Below are 24642 nucleotides of genomic sequence, written 5' to 3'. Positions count from 1 at the left end.
GTAAATTAGAAAATCTAGAAGAAATGGATAAATTCCTGGACACGTACAGCCTCCCAAGACTAAACCAGGAAGAAGTTGAATCCCTGAACAGAACAATAAAAAGCTCTGAAACTGAGGCAGTAATAAACAGCCTACTAACCAAAAAAGCCCAGGACCAGATGGATTCACAGCTGAATTCTACCAGAGGTATAAAGAGGAGATGGTACCATTTCTTCTGAAATTACTCCAAGCAACTGAAAAGGATGGACTTCTCCCTAACTCATTTTATGAGGCCAGCATCATCCTGATACTAAAACCTGGTAGAGATACAATAAGAAAAAGAAAACTTCAGGCCAATATCCCTGATGAACATTGGTGCAAAAGTCCTCAATAAAATACTGGCAAACCAAATCCACCAGCACATCAAATAGCTTATCTACCATGATCAGGTTGGCTTCATCCCTGGGATGCAAGGCTGGTTCAACATACACAAATCAATAAAGGTAATTCAGCACATAAACAGAGCAAAAGATAAAAACAACATGATTATCTCAATAGATGTAGAAAAGACCTTTGATAAAATTCAACATCCTGTCATGATAAAAAAACTCTCAATAAACTAGGTATTGATGGAACACATTGCAAAATAATAAGTGGCATTTATGACAAACCCACAGCCAGTATCATACTGAATGGGCAAAAGCTGGAAGCATTCCCCTTGAAAACTGGCACAAGACAAGGATGCCCTCTCTCACCACTCCTATTCAACATAGTACTGGAAGTTCTGGCCAGGGCAATCAGGCAAGAGAAACAAATAAAGGGTATTCAAATAGGAAGTGAAGAAGTCAAACTGTCTCTGTTTGCAGATGACATGATTCTATATCTAGAAAACCCCATTGTCTCAGTCTAAAAGCTCATTAAGCTGATAAGCAACTTCAGCAAAGTCTCAGGATACAAAATCAATGCGCAAAAATCACAAGCATTCATATACACCCAAGGAGAGAGCCAAATCATGAATGAACTCCCATTCACAACTGCTACAAAGAGAATAAAATACCTAGAAATACAGCTAACAAGGGAAGTAAGGACTTCTTCAAGAAGAACTACAAACCACTGCTCAAGGAAATCAGAGAGGACACAAACAAATGGAAAAACATCCCATGCTCATGGATAGGAAGAATCAATATTGTGAAAATGGCCATACTGCCCAAAGTAATTTATAGATTCAATGCTATTCCCATTAAACTACCATTGACATTCTTCACAGAATTAGAAAAAACTACTTTAAAAGTCATATGGAACCAAAAAAGAGCCCGTATAGCCAAGATAATCCTAAGCAAAAAGAACAAAACTGTATGCATCACACTACCTGACTTCAAACAATACTACAAGGCTACAGTAACCAAAACAACATGGTAGTGGTACCAAAACAAACACATAGACCAATGAAACAGAATAGCGATCTCAGAAATAAGACTGCATATCTACAACCATCCAATCTTCAATGAACTTGACAAAAGCAACAGGGAAAGGATTCCCTATTTAATAAATGGTGCTGGGTAAACTGGCTAGCCATATGCAGAAAATTGAAGCTGGACACCTTCCTTACACTTTATATAAAAATTAATTGAAGATGGATCAAAGACTTAAATGTCAAACCCAAAACTATAAAAACCCTAGAAGAAAATCTAGGCAATACCATTCAGGACATAGGCACCAGCAAAGATTTTATGATAAAAACATCAAAAGCAATTTCATCAAAAGCAGAAATTGACAAATGGGATCTAATTAAACTAAAGAGCTTCTGCACAGCAAAAGAAACTAACATCAGAGTAAACAGATAATTTATAGAATGGGAGAAAATTTCTGCAATCTATCCATCTGACAAAGGTCTAATATCCAGAATCTACAAATAACCTAAACAAACTTACAAGAAAAAAACAACCCCATTAAAAAGTGGGCAAAGGAGATGAACAGACACTTCTCAAAAGAAGACACTTATGCGGCCCATAAACACGTGAAAAAAAGCTGAACATCACTGATCATTAGAGAAATGCAAATGAAAACCACAATGATACAGCATCTCACACCAGTCAGAATGACAATTATTAAAAATGTCAAGAAACAACAGATGCTGGTGAGGCTGTGGAGAAATGGGAATGCTTTTACACTGTTGGTGGGAATGTAAATTAGTTCAACCATTGTGGAAGACAGTGTGGTGATTCCTCAAAGACCTAGAAGCAAAAATACCATTTGGCCCAGCAATCCTATTACTGGGTATATACCCAAAGGATTATAAACCATTCTATTACATATTACAAAGATACATGCACTTGTATGTTCATTGCAGCACTGTTCACAATAGCAAAGACATGGAATCAACATAAATGCCCATCAACAATACACTGGATAAAGAAAATGGGTTACATATACACCATGGAATACTATGCAGCCATAAAAAGGAATGAAATCATGTCCTTTGCAGGGACATGGATGGAGCTGGAAGCCATTATCCTCAGCAAACTAACACAGGAACAGAAAACCAAATACTGTATGTTCTCACTTATAAGTGGGTGCTGAACAATGAGATCACATGGACACAGGGAGGAAAACAACATAGACTGGGGCGTTGGGGAGTGAGGTGGGGGGAGGGAGAGCATTACAAAAAATAGCTAATGCGTGCTGGGCTTAATACCTATGTAATGGGTTGATAGGTGCAGGAAACCACCATGGCACACATTTACCTATGTAACAAACATGCACATCCTGCACATATACCCTAGAACTTAAAATCAAAATTAAAATTTAAAAAATTGGTTCTTTGAAAAGATCAACAAGATGGACAAACTTTTAGCTGCATTGACCAAGAAAGAAAAAGAGAACTCAAATTAGTCAAATTAGGAACAAAAGAAGTGACATCATTACCAATGTTATAAAATCAGAAAGGATTACATGGTTCTAGTATGAACAAATGCATGCCAACAAATTATATAACCTAGATGAAATTGACAAATTCTTAGGAAGTTACACGCTACCAAAGTTCATTCATGAAGAAATAGAAAATCTGAGTATACCTATTCACAAGTGAAAGATCCAATAATTAAAAAGGTTTTCACAAAGAAAATTCTAGGACAAGATGGTTTCACTACTAAAATCTATGAAATGTCTAAAGAATTAATACCAATATTTGTCTTCTTCATTATATCTACTCTTTTTTTTGTTTTTGAGATGGGGTCTCACTCTGTTGCCCAGGCTGGAGTGCAGTGGCACAATCATAGTTCACTGTAGCATTGACTCCTGAACTCAAGGGATCCTCCTGCCTCAGTCTCTTGAGTAAAGAAAGTCTCAACAGATTTAGCTGGGACTAAACTGGGACTACAGGCATGCACCACTACACTCAACTAAAAAAAAAAATTATTATTATTATTATTATTTTTTTTGTAAAGACAGGGTCTTGCTCTATTGCCCAGGCTTGTCTCCAACTCCTGACTTAATGCCTCCTGACTTGACCTCCCAAAGTGCTAGGATTACAGGTATGAGCTACCATGCCTGGCCTGTTATATCTACTCTCAGTGTGAAGTGCTATCTTGTAGATTTAATTTAATTTCCTTAATGAGTAATAATGTGGAGTATCTTTTCTTGTGCATATTGGCTATGTGTCTGTCTTCTCTGGGGAAATGTCTATTCAAATCTTTTGCCCATTTTTAAATTGAGTTTTCTATCTTTGAGTAGTAGGTGTCTTTTTGAATATATTCTAGCCCACAAGGTGTTTACTAGATGTATGATTTGCAAATATTCTCTCCCATTCTGTGGGTTATCTTGATGGTAGCCTTTGAAGCACAAAAATTTTTAACTTTGTGTGATGAAGTCTAACTTACCTATTTTTTTCTTTTGTTGTTTGCACTTTGGTGTTATATCTACGAAACCACTGCTTAACACAAGATATACTACGTTTTCTTCCAAGAGTTTCATAGTTTTAGCTTTTACATTTAGGTCTAAAATCCATTCCAAGTTAATTTTGTAAATACTATAAGGTAGAGGTGCAATATCATTCTTTTACATGTGGATTTTTTTTTTTTTTTTTTTTTTTTTTTCTGAGACAGAGTCTCACTCTATCCCCCAGGCTGGAGTGTAGTGGCACGATCTCAGCTCACTGCAACCTCTGCCTCCTGGATTCAAGCGATTCTCATGCCTCAGCCTCCTGAGTAGCTGGGATTACAAGTGCCCGCCACTATGCCTGGCTAATTTTTAAATTTTTAGTAAAGACGGGTTTCCCCATGTTGGCCAGGGTGGTCTCGAACTCCTGACCTCAGGTGATCTGCCTGCCTCAGACTCCCAAAGTGCTGGGATTACAGGTGTGAGCCACTGCACCTGGCCCTACATGTGGATATTAAGTTGTCCCAGAACCATTTGTTGAAAAGACACTTCTTTCCTTACTGAATTATCTTGGCAGTATTATAAAAAATCAATTTACTTTGGGAGGCCAAGGCGGGCGGATCACAAGGTCAGGAGATCGAGACCATCCTGGCTAACACAGTGAAACCCCATCTCTACTAAAAATACAAAAAAATAGCCGGGCATGGTGGCGGGCACCTGTAGTCCCAGCTACTCAAGAGGCTGAGGCAGGAGAATGGGGTGAACCCAGGAGGCAGAGCTTGCAGTGAGCCGAGATCGCGCCACTGCACTCCAGCTCGGGCAACAGAGCAAGACTCCATCTCAAAAAAAAAAAAAAAAAAACCAATAAAGTAAGAGTTTATTTTTGGACTCTCCAGTTTTGTTGATCTATGTATCTATCTTTATGTTAGTACAAATCTTGATTACTGTTACTTTGTAGTAAGTTTTGAAAATGGGAACTGTGAATCTTTCAATTTTGTTCTTTTTCCAGGTTGTTTTGGCTGAGTCCCCAATATTTCTACATGAATTGAAGGCTCAGACTGTCAATCTCTGCAAAAATGCAGCTGGAAGTTCTTTTTTATTCATTTTGATGATATTGTAACTGGGATTTTTTCTTAATTTCAGTTTTTGAATCATTTATTGCTGGTGTATAGAACTATAGATTTTTGGATATTGATCTTATGTCCTGAAATCTTGAACTTGTTTGTAACTTTTGATAATTTTCCTGTGGATGCCTTAGAATTTTCTGTATATAAAATCAAGTTAGCTTGAGCAACATAGTGAGACTCCATCTCTTAAAAAAAATTTAAAAAGTTAGCCAGGCATAGTTGTCAGTGCCTGTAATTCCAGCTACTTGGGAGGCTGAGGCAGAAGGATCACTTGAGCCCAGGAGTTTGAAGCTGCAGTGAGCTATGATCGTGCCAGTGTACTCCAGCCTGGAGGACAGAATACCTCACCTCCTAAAAAAAAGAATCAGGTCATCTGTGAATAGAGATAGTTTCACTTCTTCCTTTCTAATCTGAAGGGTTACCCCCCACCCCCCAATGCCTTATTGCCCCAGCTAGACTCTCCAGTATAATAAATAAAAATGGCTAGAGCACACATCTTGCCCTTGTTCCTGATCTTAGGAGAAAGAAATTAATCTTTTGTTATGAAGTATGATGTTAGGTGTGTGTTTTTCATAGATGCCCTTTATAAGGTTGAAGAAGTTTGCTTCTATTTTTAGTTTGTTCAGTGATTTTATTACAAAACAAATACCAAATTGTTGGTGGATTTTTTTTAATGCTTTTTCTACATTTGCTATGGTTTGGATATGTCCCCTCAAAACCTCATGTTGAAATCTCATCCCCAATGTTGGAGGTAGAACATAATGGGAGGTGTTTGGGCCATAGGGGTGGATCCACGAAGAACAGATAAATGCCTTCCCTTGGGGAAAAGTGAGCTCTTGCTCTATTAGTTCCCATGACAGCTGGTTGTTAAAGAGAGCCTGGCACCTTCCCCCTCTTTCTTGATTTCTCTCTCACCATGATATCTCTGCACACACTGGCTCTCCTTCACCTTCTGCCATGAGTGGAAGCAGCCTGAGGCCTTCGCCAGAGACCCAATCTTAAACTTTTTCAGACATTAGAATTGTAAGCCAAATAAACCCTTTTTCTTTATAAACTAATCGGCCTCAGGTATTCCTTTATAGAAACACAAAATGGACTAAGACATTAACTGAGATGATCATGTGGTTTTGTCCTTTATACCATTTAAGGGTGTATTACACCGATTTAAAAAATTTTTATTTTAATTGACAAATAATAATTGTATATAATTATTAAACACAATCTGATGTGTCAATACATGTATACATTGTGGAATGAACAAATCGGGCTAATTAGCATATTCATCACCTCAGATATTTATCATTTTTTTTGTGGTGAGAACACTGAAAATACTGTTTTAGCTATTTTGAAATATACACTCCATTATTAACTATTGTCACCATGCTGTGCAACAGAACACCTGAACTGAAACTTTGCACCCACTGACCAATGTCTCCCCTTTCTCTATCTACTGCCCCCACCCCCAGCCTCTGGTAACCATCATTCTACTATCTACTTTTCGAGTTCAATTTTTTTTTTTTTTTTTTTTTTTTTTTTTGAGATAGAGTCTCTCTCTGTCGCCCAGGCTGGAGTGCAGTGGCGAGATCTTGGCTCACTGCAAGCTCTGCCTCCCGGGTTCACGCCATCTTCCTGCCTCAGCCTCCCCAGTAGCTGGGACTACAGGTACCTGCCACCACGCCTGGCTATTTTTTTGTATTTTTAGTAGATACTGGGTTTCACCATGTTAGCCAGGATGGTCTCGATCTCCTGACCTCGTGATCCGCCTGCCTTGGCCTCCCAAAGTGCTGGAATTACAGGCTTGAGCTACTGCGCCCAGCCTCGAGTTCAATTTTTTTTAGATTCTACACGTAAGTGAGATCATATGATATTTGTCTGTTCCTCGTTTACTTTACTTAACATAATGTCCTCCAGGTTCATCCATGTTGCTGGAAATGACAAAATTTCCTACTTCTTTTAAGGCTGAATAGTATTGCCTGTGTATATATACCACATGTTAAAAAGCTATTCATCTGCTGATAGACACTTAGGTTTTTTCCATGTCTCTGCTATTGTGAATAACACTGCAATGAACATGGGAGTGTACATATCTCTTTGACATACGGATTTTAATTCCTCTGGGTATATACCCAGAAGTGGAATTGTTGGATTATATGGTAATTCTATTTTTAGTTTCAGAAAACTTCATACTGTTTTCCAAAATGGCTGTATTTACAATATCACTAACAGTGTACAAGAGTTCCCTTTTCTCCATATCCTCACCAACAGTTATCTTTCATCTTTTTGATTATAGCTTATCTAACAAATGTGACATGATATCTCACTGTGGTTTTACTTTGTGTTTTCTGATGACTAGAAATGTTGAGCATTTTTTCATATATCTGATGTCTTCTTTTAAGAAATGTCTACTCAAGTCCTTTGCCAATTTTAAAAATAGGGTTATTTGTAGTCTTGTTATTGAGCAGCTTGAGGTTCCTTGAATATTTTGGATATTAGTCCCTTATCTGACATGTAATTTGCAAATATTTTCTCCCAATCTGTAGGTGTTCTCTTCATTCTATTGTTTTCTTCACTGTGAAGAAGCTTTTTAGTTTGATGCAATCCCATTTTCTATTTTTATTTTCATTGCCAGTGCTTTAGGGATCATATCCAAGAAATCCCTACCTAGATCAACATCATAGGTTTTCCCCTATGTTTTCTTCTAGTAGCTTTATCATTTCAGGTCTTCAATCCATTTTCAGTTGATTCTTCTATAGGGGGGTGAGATAAAGGTCTGCTTTCATTCTTCTGTATATGGTTTATCCAATTTTCCTAACATCACTTATTGATGAGACTCTCCTTTTTTCATTGTGTGTTCTTGGCATCTTTGTCAAAAATCAATTAATGGTAGATGTGTGGGTTTATTTCTGGGCTCACTATCCTATTCTATTGGTCAATGTGTCTGTTTTTATGCCAATACCATGGTGTTTTGATCACTATAGTTTTGTAATATGCTCTGAAATATGGTAGAGTGATGCCTCCAGCTTTGTTCTTTTTGGTCAAGGTTGCTTTGGCTATTTGGGGTCTTTTTTTATTCCATACACATTTTAGGATTGTTTTTTTCTATTTCTGTGAGGAATGACATTGGAATTTTGATGGAGATTGCATTGAATCTGTAGATTGCTTTAGGGAGTATAAACAGCTTAACAATATTAATCCTTCCAATCCATAAACATGAGATATCTGTCCATTTATTTGCATAATCTTTAATTTCCTTAATCAATATTTTATAGTTGTCAGTATACATGTAGATCTTTAACTTCCTTGGTTAAATGTACCCCTGAAACCTGGCCAACATGGTAAAATCCCATCTCTACCAAAAAATACAAAAAAATTAGCTGGGTGTGGTGGCATGCACCTGTAAACCCAGCTACTCAGGAGGCTGAGGTGGGAGAATCTCTAGAACCTGGGAGGTGGAGGTTGCACTGAGCCAAGATTGTGCTACTGCACTCCAGTCTGGGAGACAGAGGGAGGCCCTGTCTCAAGAAAAAAAAAATTTTAACCCCTAAGTATTTTGTTTTTTAAAAATACTATTGTAAACAGGATGGTTTTTGTAACTTCTTTATTTTTGTAGAGAGGAGGTCTCACTATGTTGCCCAGGCTGGTCTCAAACTCCTGGGCTCAAGCGATCCTCCCATCTCAGCCTCCCAAAGTGCTGGTATTACAAGTGTGAGCCACCACACCTGGCTTGTTTTCATAATTTCTTTTTTAGACAGTTTGTTGTTATTGTATAGAAACACAACTAATTAGGTGTTGTCTCCTGCAATTTTACTGAATCTGTTTTTCAGTTCTAACAGGTTTTTTTTGTAGAGTCTTTGAAATTTTCTATATATATGACCATGTCATTGGCAAACAGAGACAATTCTACTCCATCATTTCCTATTTGGATGCCTTTTCTTTCTCTTGCCTAACTGCTCTGGCTAGGACAGAAGTATTTATTACAGAAGTACTTAGTATTGTGTTGAACAGAAGTAGTCAGAGTGGGCATCCCTGTCTTGTTCCTGATCTTAAAAAAAATGCTTTCAGTTTTTCACTGTTGAGTGTGAAGTTAACTATGGGCTTATCATATATGATATTTATTGTTTTGAAGAACATTCTTTCTATATGTAATTTGTTGGGAATTTTAAAATCAAGAAATGAGAATTTTTTATATGCTTTGCCTGCATTTATTGAGATGATCATGTTTTTCTCCTTCATTCTGTTAATATGGTGAATCACATTTATTGATTTGAGTATGTTGAACCAACCTTGTATTCCAGCGATAAATCCCACTTGATCATGGTGAATAATCCTTTTAATGTACTGTTGAATATAGTTTGCTAGTCTTTTGTTGATGACTTTTGCATCATATTAATCCATGTTACTGACCTATAGCTTCCTTTTCTTGTAGTGTCTTTGTCTGGCTTTAGTATCAGGGTAATGCTAGCCCCATGAAATGAGTTTGGAAATATTCCCTCCTCTTCAATTTTTAAGAAAAGTTTGGGAAGGATTATTATTAGTTTGTCTGTAAATGTCTGGCAGAATTCAACTGTGAAGCCATCTAGTCCTGGGCTTTTCTTTGATGGGAGACTCTTAATTACTGATTCAAGCTCTTTACTAGTTATTAGTCTGTTCAGATTTCCAATCTCTTCATGATTAAGTCTTAGTAGATACACGTGTCTAGGAATTTATCATTTTCTCCTACGTTGTCCAATCTGCTGGCATATAATTATTTGTAGCAGTCTCTTATGATCCTTTATATTTCTGTTATCAGTTGTAACGTCTTCTATTTCATTTCTGACTTGACTCTTCTCTCTGTTTTGCTTTTCAGAAAATAAACTTGTTTAGGTGATTTTTCTTTTATTTTTCTTTTTTTAGTGTCCATTTCATTTACTTCTACTCTGATATTTCTTATTTCTTTCCTTCTGTTAACTTTGGGGTTAGTTTTTTCTTATTTTACTAGTTCCTTGAGGTGTGACATTGGGTTGTTTGAGATCTTGCTTCTTATTTGATGTAGGCATTTATTGCTATAAACTTCCCTCCCAGAGCTGCTTTTGCTGCATTCTGTAAGATTTGATGTTTCCATTTTTATCTCCAGATATTATTTTTGTTATTTTTATTTTTGAGATAGAGTTTCACTCTTGTTGCCCAGGCTGGAGTGCAGTGGCACGATCTTGGCTCACTGCAACCTCCACCTCTCGGGTTCAAACAATTCTCTGCCTCAGCCTCCCAAGTACCTGGGATTACAGGTGCCTGCCACCACGCCTGGCTAATTTTTGTATTTTTAGTAGAGACAGGGTTTCACATCTTGACCAGGCTGGTCTTGAACTCCTGACCTTGTGATCCACCTACTTTGGCCTCCTACAGTGCTGGGATTACAGGCATGAGCCACTGTGCCCAGCCCACTGTCTCTTTTTATAATTTTTGACCTAAAGTCAACTTTGTCTGAAATAGTATAGCCACCCCTGCTCTTTTTGTTTCCATTTGCATGAAATGTCTTTTTTCTTTTATATATATATTATACTTTAAGTTCTAGGGTACATATGCACAACATGCAGGTTTGTTACATATATATACATGTGCCATGTTGGTGTGCTGCACCCATTAACTCGTCATTTACATTAGGTATATCTCCTAATGCTATCCCTCCCCTCTCCCCCAACCCCACAACAGGCCCCGGTGTGTGATGCTCCCCTTCCTGTGTCCAGGTGTTCTCATTGTTCAATTCCCACCTATGAGTGAGAACATGTGGTGTTTGGATTTTTGTCCTTGCGATAGTTTGCTGAGAATGATGGTTTCCAGCTTCATCCATGTCCCTACAAAGGACAGGAACTCATCATTTTTTATGGCTGCATAGTATTCCATGGTGTATATGTGCCACATTTTCTTAATCCAGTCTATCATTGTTGGACATCTGCATTGGTTCCAAGTCTTTGCTATTGTGAGTAGTGCCGCAATAAACATACATGTGCATGTGCCTTTATAGCAGCATGATTTATATTCCTTTGGGTATATACCCAGTAATGGGATGGTTGCGTCAAATGGTATTTCTAGTTCTAGATCCCTGAGGAATTGCCACACTGTCTTCCACAATGGTTGAACCAGTTTACAGTCCCACCAACAGTGTAAAAGTGTTCCTATTTCTCCACATCCTCTCCAGCACCTGTTGTTTCCTTTTTAATGATCGCCATTCTAACTGGTGTGAGATGATATCTCATTGTGGTTTTGATTTGCATTTCTCTGATGGCCAGGGATGATGAGCATTTTTTCATGTGTCTGTTGGCTGCATAAATGTCTTCTTTTGAGAAGTGTCTGTTCATATCCTTCACCCACTTTTTGATGGGGTTGTTTTTTTCTTGTAAATTTGTTTGAGTTCTTTGTAGATTCTGGATATTAGCCCTTTGTCAGATGAGCAGATTGCAAAAATGTTCTCCCATTCTGTAGGTTGCCTGTTCACTCTGATGGTAGTTTCTTTTTTCATCCCTTCACTTTCAGTGTATGACTGTCCTTTAAGGTGAAGTGAGGCTACTGTAGGCAGCATATAGTTGGGTCTTTAAAAAAAAAAATTCCATTCAGGAACTCCACGTCTTTTGATTGGAGAATTTAATCTATTTACATTCAAAGTAATTACCGATAGGCAAGGACTTATTTACTAGTGCTGTTTTGCTTTCTGGTTGGTTGTTTGTAGATCCTTTGTTCTTTTCTTCCTGTATTGCTTTCTTCCTTTGTGGCTGGATGGCTGTCTAGTGGTATGCTTTGATTCTTTTATCTTTTGTATATTAATTACAGGCTTTTGCTTAGTAGTTACTCAGTGGCTTACATAAAACATCTTATACTAATAGCATTTTAGGCTGATAACAACTTTGATTGCATAAAGAAACTCTATACTTTAATTCCCCTCCTCCTACCCTCCACCTTCAAATAGGCCCTAGTATCTGTGGTTCCCTTGTGTCCATGTACAGCTCCCACTTATAAGTGAGAACATGCAGCATTTGGTTTGCTGTTCCTGCATTAGTTTGCTTAGGATAATGGCCTCTAGCTCCATCCATGTTGCTGCAAAAAACATAATCTCATTCTTTTTTATGGCTGTGTAGAATTCCATGGTATATACGTTCTTTTTTAAAATAACCTAGAGCTGTTTCTCTATTTTGTCACTCCTGTCCTAAGTCATTTATACTCAAGTCTCTCATCTCTCTTCCCCCAGGCTACTCCCTTTCCTCTGTCTCTTTACTTCCTCCACCGATTTACTTTAAATACACACACACGTGCACATACACACACACACACACACACACACACACCCAAACCCACACAAACACCCCTCTCCTAGGCTAGGCTGTTTCAGCTTAGGAAATAAAAAATAAAATCTGTTGGCTTATGAGTAGCCTTTACCTGCAGTCAGAGAGGCATACTGCCTTTCAAGCTCTCAGTTTCTTTCTTCAGGACCATTTCCTCTGCTCCTTTTCTTTCAAACTCATTTTCAGGAAAACTAGGCCATTAGTCATTTACTCCCTCATTCTAAGTGAGTTTTTGTCACTTGTTACTCTGAGTAAAAGGTATTTAAAAGCCTTTATGTTAGCTTTTTTCTTTCTTTTATTTTAGGTTCAGGGGTACATGTGCAGGTTTGTTATATAGGTAAATTGAGCATCATGGAGGTTTGGTGTCCAGATTATTATATTGCCCCAGCAATAAGCACAGTACCTGATAGGTAGTTTTTTGATCCTCACTCTCCTCCCACCCTCCACTCTTAGATAGGCCCTGATGTCTGTTGTTCTCTTAATTTTTTTTTTTTTTTTTGAGATGGAGTCTCACTTTGTCACCTAGGCTGGAGGGCAGTGCTACGATCTTGGCTCACTGCAACCTCTGCCTCCTAGGTTCAAGTGACTCTCCTGCCTCAGCCTCCTGAGTAGCTGGGATTACAGGCATGTGCAGCCATGCCCGACTCATTTTTGTATTTTTAGTAGAGACGGGGTTTCACCATGTTGACCAGGCTGGTCTCGAACTCCTGACCACAAATGATCCCCCTGCATCAGCCTCCCAAAGTGCTGGGATTACAGGCATGAGCCACTGAGCCTGCCTGTTGTTCTCTTCTTATGTCCATGAGTACTCAATGTTTAGCTTCCACTTACAAGTGAGAACATGTGGTATTTGGTTTTCTGTGTTAGTTCACTTAGGACAATGGCCTCCAGCCCCATCCATGTTGCTGCAAAGGACATGATCTTGTTCTTTTAAAATGGCTGTGTAGTATTCCAACGTGTATATGTAGCACACTTTCTTTATCTAGTCTACCACTGATGGGCATTTAGGTTGATTCCATGTCTTTGCTATTGTGAATAGTTCTGTGATGAACACATACATGTGCATGTGTCTTTATGGTAGAATTATTTATTTTCCTTTGGTTATATATCCAGCAATGGGATTGCTGGGTTGAATGGTAGTTCTTTTTTAAGTTGAGAAATCACAGAACTGCTTTCCATAATGGCTGGACTAATTTACATTCCCATTAGCAGTGTATAAGTGTTCCCTCTTCTCTGCAACCTCACCAGCATTTGTTATTTTTTGACTTTTAATTTTTTAATTTTAATTTTTACTATTTTGAGACAGGGTCTTTTCCTGTCACCCACGTGGGAGAACTGTGGTACAATCAGCTCACTGCAGCCTTGATTTCCTGGGCCCAAGCAATCTTACCTCAGCCTCCCAAATAGCTTGGACAACAGGCACATGTCACCATGTCTGGGTAATTTTTATTTTATTTTTTTGTCAAGATGGGGTCTTGCTATGCTGCCCAGGCTAGACTTGAATTCCTGGGCTCAAGTGATCTTGCTGCCTCAGCCTCCCAATATTTTTTTGACTTTAATAACAGCTATTCTGAGTGGTCTCAGATAGTATCTTGCTGTGGTTTTCATTTGTATTTCTCCAGTGATTAGTGATGTTGAACATTTTTTCATGTGCTTGTTTGCTGTATGTCCTCTTTTGAAAAGTGTCTGTTCATGTCTTTTGCCCACTTTTTAACAGAGTTGTTTTTTTGCTTGTGAATTTAAGTTCCTTACAGATTCTGGTTATCAGACCTTTGTCAGATGCATAGTTTGCAAATATTTTCTCCCATTCTGTGGCTTGCCTGTTTATTCTGTTGAGAGTTTTTCTGTGCAGAAGCTCTTTAATTAGATCACATTCGTCAATTTTTGCTTTTGTTGCAAATTGCTTTTGGTGTCTTTGTCATGAAATCTTTGTCAGGGCCTATGTCCAGGTAGTTCTTTTTTAAGTTATTTGAAAATCTTCCAGAGTTTTTATAATTTTAGGTTTTACATTTAAGTCCTTAATCCATCTTGAGTTAATTTTTGTATATGGCATGAGGAAGGGGTCCAGTTTCAATCTGCATATGGCTAGCCAGTTATCCCAGCACCATTTATTGAATAGGGAGTCTTTTCCCCATTGCTTGTTTTTGTCAACTTTGTTGTAAATGAGATTGTCGTAGGTATGAAGCTTTATTTCTGAGCTCTGTATTCTGTTCCTTTGGTCTATGTGTCTATTTTTTGTATCCGTACCATGCTGTTTTGGTTACTGTAGCCTTGTAGTATAGTTTGAAGTCAGGTAATGTCATGCCTCCAGCTTTGTTCTTTTTGCTTAGGACTGCTTTGGCTATTCAGGCTTTTTTTTTAATTCCATATCAATTAAAAAAAGTTTTTAATTCTGTGAGAAATGTCATTGGTAATTTAATAGGAATAGCAATGAATCTGTAAATTGCTTTGAGTTGTATGGTCATTTTAACAATATTGATTCTTCATACTTCCTAGCCATGAACATGGAATGTTTTTCCATTTGTTTGTGTAATCTCTGATTTATTTTAGCAGTTTTGTAATTCTCCTTGTAGAGATCTTTTACCTCTCTGGTTAGTTTTATTCCTAGATACTTTATCCTTTTTGTGGCTATTGTGAATGGAATTACGTTCTTAATTTGGCTCAGCTTGAATGTTGTTGGTGTATAAAAATGCTACTGATTTTTTACATCGATTTTTGTATCCTGAAACTTTGCTGAAGTTGTTTATCAGATCTAGGAACTTTTGGGCAGAGGTTATGGAGTTTCCTAGGTATAGAATTATAACATCTGTAAATAGAGATAGTTTGACTTCCTCTCTTCCTATTTGGATGCGTTTTCTTTCTCTTGCCTGATTGCTTTGGCTAGAACTTCCAAACTAAACTCTTTTTTCATTTGAGATGGAGTCATGCACTGTTGCCTGGGCTGGAGTGCAATGGCGTGATCTTGGCTCACTGCAACCTCTGCCTCCTGGGTTCAAGCGATTCTCCTGCCTCAGCCTCCCAAGTAGCTGGGATTACAGGCACCCGCCACCACACCCAGCTAATTTTTTTTTATTTTTAGTAGAGACGGGGTTTCGCTATGTTGGCCAGATAGGTCTCAAACTCCTGACCTCATGATCTGCCCACCTTGGCCTCCCAAAGTGCTGGGATTATAGGTGTGAGGCACTGCACCTGGCCTTACCCTCTTTTTAAAATTTCTTTTCTTTTTGTACCTCAGATTATATAATTTTCAGTGACCTGTTTTTTATTTCAGTAATCCTTTCTTCTGCTTGATCTAGTCTGCTGCTGAATCCTTTTATTGAAATTTTCAGTTTATTCTTCAGCTCTATGATTTGTTTGGTACTTATGTATACTTTCTGTTTCTTTGTTGAAATTCTCAGTTTATTCTTTCATTGCTCTCCCGACCTCAGTGAGCATCTTTATGAACATTATTTTGAATTCCTTGTTGGATGATCACATACCTACACTTCACTTGGGCTGGTTTCTGGACATTTATCTTATTCTTTTGTTTGAAATATACTCCTGTTTATTTTCCTTGATGCTCTGTGGTTCATTTCTGCATATGAGATCAGACAATTATTTCTCCCAATCTTGTCAGGTTGGCCTTGTGTAGAAGGATCTCACCAATTCATCCATCCAGAGATTCTAAGGTGCCTCTCAAATCTTTGTGTTTGTCCAGACTGCTGTCTCTGTTTTGGGTGGCCTCCTGGAGCTTAGGATGTGCCATGCTCTCTCCATACTCTGAAACTGATAACTTAGGAGCCAGACTCTTGTTATGTAGCTGCAAATGTTAAAGTGTTGGATGCATGCTCCAGTTCATTGTATCTTCATGATAAAGCTGAACATGGGCATTTATATCCCACTGTCACTGCATTAAGCTGGGGAAGAGGATCTGTTGCAAACGTTGTATGTCTACCTCTTGGCTTTCTGTGATCTAGGGCCACTCAGGAATGCAAAGCCCCATTTTCCCAGAATTAGGTTATTAAGGAGATAGTCTCTTGGGTGGGAGCTATAGAAGTTGTGGCATTTAATGTGTGGCCAAATGCCTTCCAGGAAGAATGGGTACACTTGGACTTATCACTGTGGTGAGCCAAAGGAAAGGCTCATGAAGTGCTGAGCTCTGGCTCAGGCTGCTAAATGGTTATTGTTTGTTTGCTCCATTAGCTCCCTGAAACAAGTTCAATATAAGCCAAGCCATAAAGCAGCCACTGGAATTATGTGCCATGAGACCCTTCTAAAGAGAAAAATTGGAGCTGCATGTTCCTGCCCCTTTTCTGCACTGCTCCAAAGGGGTGTTAGCTCCTGGAAGTGTTTGTGTGCCCATTTAAAACCATCTCTTTGTTCTGTGATCTAGGGAGATTAATAAATGCCTAGTTCTTTCTGCTCCTAGAACTAAGAGGTTTAGGATGGAGTCCTTCGGGAGGTAACTGTAAAAGTTGGCGTACTTGATGCATGGCATAAACCCCTTCCAGGGAGAAACAGGGAGGTGAGTTTTTAAAGCCACTTTTCTGCACTGATCCTGGCAGATGAAGACCCTGGAAGTATTTATGTGCTCATATAAAACTGCAATTTTTTTTCCTGAGGTCTAGACAGACTCATATATATGCAGCTTCTCTTGCTCCCAATGCTAGGAGGTTTAGGATGCAGTCCTTCGGGTAGAAGCTGTAAAAGTTAGAGCACTCAATATGTGGACAATTCTTTCCAGGAGGGATTAATAGGCCTGCAGTTGTTCCTGGGATGAGCTAGGGGAGAAGGCCTGTGAAGTACCAATCTGCTTCTCAGGCTGCTGGTGGGCCAATACTTGCCTGTCCCTTTAACTCACGAATGTAAGTGTGTTAGAAGCAGACCACCAAGTAGTTATACACCCCTTCCAGGGAGAAACAGAGGAATTGTGTTTTTAAGCCCCTTCTCTGCACTGTTTCAGGAGGATAAAGCCCCAGAAGTGCTTACATGCCCATACGAAACCACAACCTTTTTCATGTAGTCTATGGACACACATATGCCAGTTCCCTTTGTTCCCAGAACAGGGAGGTTTAGGATGCAGTCCCTTGGGTAGAAGCTATAAAAGCTGGGATGCTCAATGTATGGACAAACCCCTTCCAGGAGAGGAGTTTGTCTGAAATTTTCACTAGGGTGAGCTGGGGGAGGAGGCTCAGGAAGTGCCAATCTGCTGCTCAGGCTAGCAGCAAGCTACTACTTGTCTGCTCCTTTAACTCCCCAGTCTAAGTCAGTAAGAAGCCAGACTGCCACATGTCCACTGAAAGAGTTTGTCTGTTCCTGAGAGACACATGGAGCTGCATTTTTGGAGCCCTTTCTCTGCATTGCTTCTAGAGGATAAAGCCCTGGAATTCCTTGTGTGCCCATATAAAATTGCCGCTTTTTCCCTGTGATCTAGAGATACTTACATGTGTCAAATTTCCTCCCCTCCCAGAGTTGGTGAATTAGGAGCCAAACCATGGCAAATCTTAGAATTAGGGTGGTATATGTGAGGTCCAAACCCTCCTCTCCACAGGGAGCAAGTAAATGTTAAGGATTCCTTTCCTGATTTTATGGTGCAGTGCCAGGGGTGGGGTCTGTGCCTGAGTGTGCCTCTCAGCTTTTCCTACCCATTCAATGTGGATGTTTCCTCAGTTGCCTGGTGGGTAAGGATCTTTCAATGGGTCTCCTTCTCTCAGAGGGAAGTGATTCATGAATAGATGTTTATTTGGTGTCTGTGGGTAGAGGGAAAGTCAGGAGCTTCATATTTTTCTGTGTGGCTCACGTCATTCCTTGACAATTTTCACATGTTAAGCCAAACTTGCATTTCTGGGATAAATCCTACTTGATCATGTTATATAATTCTTTTACTATGTTGGTGGATTCAGTTTGCTAGTATTTTGCTGGAGATTTTCGTGTTTATGTTCATAAGGGGTATTGGTTTGTAGTTTGCTTTTCTTGTGATGTCTTTGTCCAGGTTTCTTATCACAGTATTTATTACTGACCTCATACAATGAGTAGGTAAATGTTCTGTCCTCTTCTACTTTTTGGGATAGTTTGCAAAGGACTGATATTAATTCTTATTTAAAAATTTGGTAGAATTCACCAATTAAGGCATCTGGTCCTGGGCTTTTCTTTGTGGGAAGTTTTTTTTCTTTTTTCTTTTCTTTTCTTTTTTTTTTTTTTTGAGACAGAGTTTCACTCTTGTTGCCCAGGCAGGAGTGCAATGGCGCAATCTTGGCTCACCACAACCTCCACCTACCAGGTTCAGGTGGTTCTCCTGCCTCAGCCTCCCGAGTAGCTGGGATTACAGGCGTGCACCACCACACCCGTATAATTTTGTATTTTTAGTAGAGACAGGGTTTCTCTATGTTGGTCAGGTCAGGCTGGTCTCAAACTCCCGACCTCAGGTGATCTGCCTCTGCCCGCCTTGGTCTCCCGAAGTGTTGGGATTACAGGTGAGAGCCACTGCGCCTGGTTGGAAATCTTAAATTATTAACTTGATGTCACTATTTGTGATGAGTCTTTTTAAGATGGATATAATCAGAAGCATTAAATTGTACACTTTAAAAGTATGAATTTTATGGTATAATTATAGCTTAATTAGGCCATAGCCTATTCCTCTCCCTTATTTGGAAGTGTTTTTGCCACTCTCAGCATTCCACAAGTTACTTCCTCTCTTCCTTTGTTCTCCTCTGCCTTTGACTCTTTTGGGAAGTTCTAAGTTGCTAGCCAATTGGGTCGGGTATAGAATGTGAGGTCCCGTTCCAGCCAATGGAAACCAGACACAGCAGTAGGGTGAATGCATCAGGTTATAAATGACCTTATCTCCTTTGTTTGTGTGTGCTCTTGTGGCTGGACTGCTGGCGAGTGCACCCTTTCTGCAGAAAGTAAACTAGCCTTGCTGAGGAATCCTTTGTCTCAGTGTAGATCTTTTGCGACATCGAACTCCTTTGCCCAACACAGGAGAAGTGGAAGACTCCTCTCTGGGGAATGAACAAGTCCAAGTCCTCCAGACACAGGAATTGGGGAATGCTCTGACCAAAAGGGCAGATCTCTTTGGCCATCTACAGGGAAGCCTGCTAGAGAAAGCCCTGCCTATACATAGAGTTTGTAATCAGCACTAAAGGACTTTACTTTTAGATACACACTATCATCCAGGAGTCTCTATAGGAAAGTCTGTAGGAGGAGAGTCTCCAACACAAAAGATAGTGACTGAAACAAATAAAAGCAGTGGGGGAGCAAATCTCTAGGAAAAAAAAGTGACCTGACATCTGATAGATTTGACCATAAGGCAAGATGGAAGAAGAGATATATTAGAAAGATGATAGCAAGAGTGGGAAATCCTCACCAGATTTGATGACCAAAACAAAACAAAGCATAAGCAAATAAAAAAAAGAGGCAATTAATTTTTATAAAAACAATAAGTTCAACAACAAGCTTATCTAACCCACGGCCCATGGGCCATATGCAGCCCAGGATGGCTTTGAATGCAGACCAACACAGATTTGTAAACTTCCTTAAAATATTATGAAATATATATATATATACATATATATATATATTTATATTTTAGCTCATCAGCTATCATTAGTGTTAGTGTATTTAATGTGTGGCCCAAGACAATTCTTCTTCCAATGTGGCCTAGGGAAGCCGAAAGACTGGACATCACTGTTCTACAAGAAAAGAAATATAATCCCAGGACAGTCTTGGCTCACCACAGTACTTATTTAGCTGTAATAAAGAAAAGATAAACAATATAATCAATGCAAACAAAAATATATGAAAACTACATTGGGAAAATGGGAGGAAGGATGTGTGTGTGAGAGAGGAATGATTCTGGAGAATCATCTTCATTTTCCATAGAAAGAGGAAAATAGATAATAACTAACAATAGCTAAAAATAGTAGTAGAAGCTTCCTGAAGAATAGCAAAAGAATTGAAAGTGGCTGCCTTTGTGGAGTAGGGACTGGACATGAGTCAGGCTGAGCCAGGAAACCATTGTATTTTTTAAAAAAATTATTTCTGGGCTCAATCGATCCTCTCACTTTAGCCTCAAGAGTAGCTAGGACTACAGGTGTTTTATATTATGAACTTTGTAGTATGCTTTGGCTTTTTAAATTATGTATAGCAATCTGTGATAAAAATAAGACCCTCAGTGCTCCAGACCCAGAGTTTGGCAGCAAATGAGCAGTGCACACCCTTGCTCTCTAAAGGTATCTTCCACAAATATATTTAAATGAAAAAAATTGACACCATTATTATTATTAAAGGTATTAAAACAGCAAATCCTAATTTGCAGGTACAAAATATAAGGGTAACTGCCAAGTTACTAAGAAAGGAAGGAGTCCTGGTTGTCTGACAACCAGTGTGGGACAGAGTAGCCTCTAATAGAGGCACATGATCACAGGGCCGCTAATAGTCAAGGAAAACTTGGCAGTGTTACCAGGGTCCAGCTGTGTGGGGACACTGCTGGCTTTCAGCTTCTGGAGGCCAACACTCAGCTGTAAAGCAGGGCTGGTGAATCCTACACCCGTGGCAATGCTAGTCGCTTGCATTCATCCCCCTGACAGGGACAAAGCCCCTGGGGAGTGCTGGCTACACACTTCCTCTCCCAGAGGAAAGGTGTTCTACTGCCTACCTTGAGTTCATCTTTGCTCTGGAAGTTGTCCAGGAGGTGCTGGAAATGGGTGTCACACATCTGGCGGAGCAGTGAGAGAAGGCAGGACACATACTCGCCCTAGGGACCAACCCAAAAAAACACTTAGCATGGCCAATTGCAAGGGCTGTGTTCCCCCAATCCATAGAGGGCAAGGAGAGAAGGGAGGGTCTGAGATGGCCCCAGTGATCATGGAAGAAAGATGACAAATCTAGCCCTCTAAAGCTTTATTTTCTGCTAAGGAAAGCCTGGAGGGATTAGGGGGAAATAAACCCTCTGCAGCATGGGGCTACTGAAAAACCTTAAACTATAATAAAGTAGTACTGCAAAGTGAGACAAATATTCTCCCTTTTTTTCCTAGGAAAGTTTTGGCTAAATAGTCCTTTGCTGCCAGGGCACTGTACTGAAGTCTATAGAGGATACCTGGAAGAGGGGAGAGCTTAACCCTCTCTGGACAGAATTTGGACTCTGCCGATCCTGCTGGACTAGAGCAGCCCTTCTACAAGGACTTCTTTGGAACCTCCTAGAATTTGCACAGGGTTACTGGACTGGGCAAACAAAACACAGCGCAGATCAATATGCCTGTCTGAAAGGCAGAGGAGTTAAAACTGACCTTTTTGAGGGGACAAGCTATGGGCTTTAAGACAAGTAGAAATTAAAGGAGAAATATCAATGTTCAAAATGTCTTCAAGTTCCAATTGGAATACATGGAATAAAATCCTGCTTTAAGGACTTCAAAAACCATCTTACAGCAACTTTTGGCAGGAGGCAGTCAAGCATGGCCTCCTCTTAGTTGCCTCCTTAAAAGGGAGGGAGAACATTTACTTCACTTGGGCAATTTTCAAATGTTTATAAACTCATGAGAAAGTGACAACAGGTTTTAGTCTCTCAAACCCTTTCTAGGTCTCTGAAATTATTATTATTGTTGTTTTTTGGGATGGAGTTTCGCTCTTATCACCCAGTCTGGAGCGCAATGGCATGATCTTGGCTCACTGCAACCTCCACCTCCTAGGTATAAGCGATTCTCCTGCCTCAGCCTCCCGAATAGCTGGGATTACAGGCGCCCACCACCATGCCCGGCTAATTTTTTTTTGTATTTTTAGTAGACAGGGTTTCGCCATGCTGGCCAGGCTAGTCTCGAACTCCTGACCTCAGATGATCCATCTGCCTCGGCCTCCCAAAGTGTTGGGATTACAGGCATGAGCCACCACGCCTGGCCTGAGATTATTAAAAATACATGTGTGCAAAATATATATGTTCATGAACCTCATTTTTATCTGAAAAATGGGCATAATAAGCTATAGGTAATTTGTCATGAGGGTCAGATGGGTTAATGTACATAAAGCATTAAGAATAAAGTCCATTATGTAAAAAGGTACTGAATAAATTATAGTTATTATCATCCTCATTATAATCTACATAAAATGAATCACTTCCTTAGTATTGCTAAATGAGCTAATATTGGACAAGTGCTTAAAGCAGGGTCTGGCCCACAGCAAGCACTGTGTAAGTGTTGGTTAGAAGGCTGGGTTACCAGGAAATGCCAGGGTACATATATATATATGTTTTTTACTTACAGTGAGAGTGCCTTCAACAGAGGCTCCTAAAGGAGCAGACACTCTTTCCAAGCCCAGTGCTCCAGAACACATACCTGCTCCCTGAGTGCTCCCTGCTCTCCCTAGCACGCTGTAGCTTGGCTTGCTCCAGAGGGTTTTCTTCAGAGAGATCACTGTAATCTCCCATCTGCCAATGGAAAGATTCCACGAAAACTGTTTATCATGTCCCCACCTCAGGGCTGAGAAGTAAGTCTACTCTGGAGTTGGGGTGCATGAGGGGCCCAAGGTATTGTCTCTCTGCCCCTCCTGAGAAGCCTTCCCAGTTTGTTTCTCTTCTAATTAGATCACAGAAAAATCATTATTCACTAATGCCAGTGAAATTTACCTCATCATATTTTTCCAAATGCTAAAAATTTAGATACAAACATAATGGACAAAAGCAACTAATTTGTAGATAGAAGCCAATTCTGAGAAAATTATTCTGTCCTGTACATCATTTAGGAGAACATGTATGAGGGGGTTCCTAGAAGAAATAGTCTGTTTTTCACCTTCAACCTCTTACTACATCTTACATACATCCCAGCTTCATTCTACAATATAGAAAATGACTTGGCTCAAAGTATGCAGGAAAACAGGACAAGAAACATTCCCCAGATCTGCCCTAAAGAAGAGTCCTGGGAATGTGAACCTAGAGCTTTCAGAGTAGAGAGGAGAGTCAGACTCAAGAAGGGAAGAGGGCAGCATGCTGACAACCATGCAGGAGGGAAGGCTGAGATGAAGGTGGTGGGATGGTAAGATGGAGGGGGAGTGTTGTGGAGAAGCCCCGGGTTAGAAAAGAAGGCAAGAAAACCTGGATGTTAGTTACTAACAGTGATCTCGGCTGTGCACTGCGGGCACCGCTGCCCTCTTACCGCCTCCTGAGCGTGCGATTTGCTCATGATGGTGAGCAGAGTCTGCAAGAGCACGTCCAGGAGGCTCTCCACCATCATCTCTACTTCCTCCATGACATCTGCCTCCTGGAGCGAGCAGCAAGAGAGCACACCATTAGCACCAAGCCAGGCTGAAGTACAGCTGGCAGCACTTACTAGGTCAGCCACATCAGCAGTAGTCTTCTGGATTCCCAACACCAAGCTCTCAGTCTCACCAACATGCAGTGTCAAGGCACCCAGGACAATGGCTTTGACAGGAGGTGAGGCACAACCGCCACTGCTGCCCAGGCATGGTGGCTGGGGCCTTACCCTAACTCAACACCACCTGCAACTTTGAATCTCAAGCAGATACGTTAATTTTGATATACAGGGCAGAAGCAAAGATCTTGAGTTAAATGTTTTCTTTGATTTCCCTAGAATAGTCAGGAGAAGGCAAAACTCTGCTGACACTTTTGGAATGATAAAGTTTGAGAAATGGTGACAAATTCACAGTACGGGGTGTGGCAGCTACACCTTCACTAGTGCATAGCACTAATGCACAGAAGTAGCTCATCTTTCTGAGCACGCTGTTTTCTCCTCAGGGTCTTCCCCTTGGGTGCCCTCAATTTTTGCCAGCCGGGACTGCTGCCTAGATATGCCTGGGTCCACTTCTAGCTCCTCAGCTCTCTTGCTCGTGTTACAGAGTCCATTTGAAGGACTCCAGCCTCAGTGCATCTTTCTCTGGCCACCTCACAAAAACAATGGAGCATGTCTCCTCACTAAGGGCCACTTCCTAATTTAGGAAGAGTCTATTATCCTATTATAGACTTCTCACATTCATCTCAAATTCTGTAGCATGATTTTAATTATCTCACAAAGAGATTCCTGTTGCCCCTTGTCTAAGATGTTTATACTACTACTGGTCCTGGTGTCTATCTTTCACCCATCCATCAATTTATCATTCACTAAACATTTACCATGTGCCAGTCACTGTTTGAGAACCTGAATATATAGAGGTGAACAAGAGAGATAATATCTCTGCTCTCATTGAGCTTCAGTTTCATTGTCCCTCTACCCATCCATCCATTTTAACTATACTCTGCCCCATTCCACATGAAGAATTTGAGCAGCTCTTGGGACCAAAGTCATCTTTCCTATCTGTCGAACTGATCATAACACTTACCAGTGATGTATCTTTGGGTAGTTATAAGCAACTAATTACACTGACTC

At 39.9% G+C, this 24642-nt stretch overlaps 1 protein-coding gene across 12 annotated transcripts in view; it reads right to left on the bottom strand.

Annotated features, from left to right (window-relative positions):
* DOCK3 (dedicator of cytokinesis 3) overlaps positions 1-24642 on the bottom strand; it is a 711354-nt gene that overhangs the window by 82260 nt on the left and 604452 nt on the right. For 10 of the 12 annotated variants that reach the window (XM_016941175.4, XM_016941180.3, XM_054681895.2 and 7 more), the window contains exons 26-27: positions 23374-23520; positions 20931-21029 (exon numbers count right to left, since the gene is read on the bottom strand). In XM_016941175.4, coding sequence (XP_016796664.1) covers positions 20931-21029; positions 23374-23520 — 246 coding nt within the window. The remainder of the gene's footprint in view (positions 1-20930; positions 21030-23373; positions 23521-24642) is intronic. The other 2 variants (XM_016941178.4, XM_054681896.2) reach the window with 2 other exon arrangements.

The sequence above is a fragment of the Pan troglodytes genome, chromosome 2, assembly GCF_028858775.2.
Source record: "Pan troglodytes isolate AG18354 chromosome 2, NHGRI_mPanTro3-v2.0_pri, whole genome shotgun sequence".
NCBI classification, from domain to species: Eukaryota; Metazoa; Chordata; class Mammalia; order Primates; family Hominidae; genus Pan; species Pan troglodytes.
The sequence above is the reverse complement of the archived record's forward strand: the minus strand, read 5'-3'. Positions and strand labels throughout refer to the sequence as shown.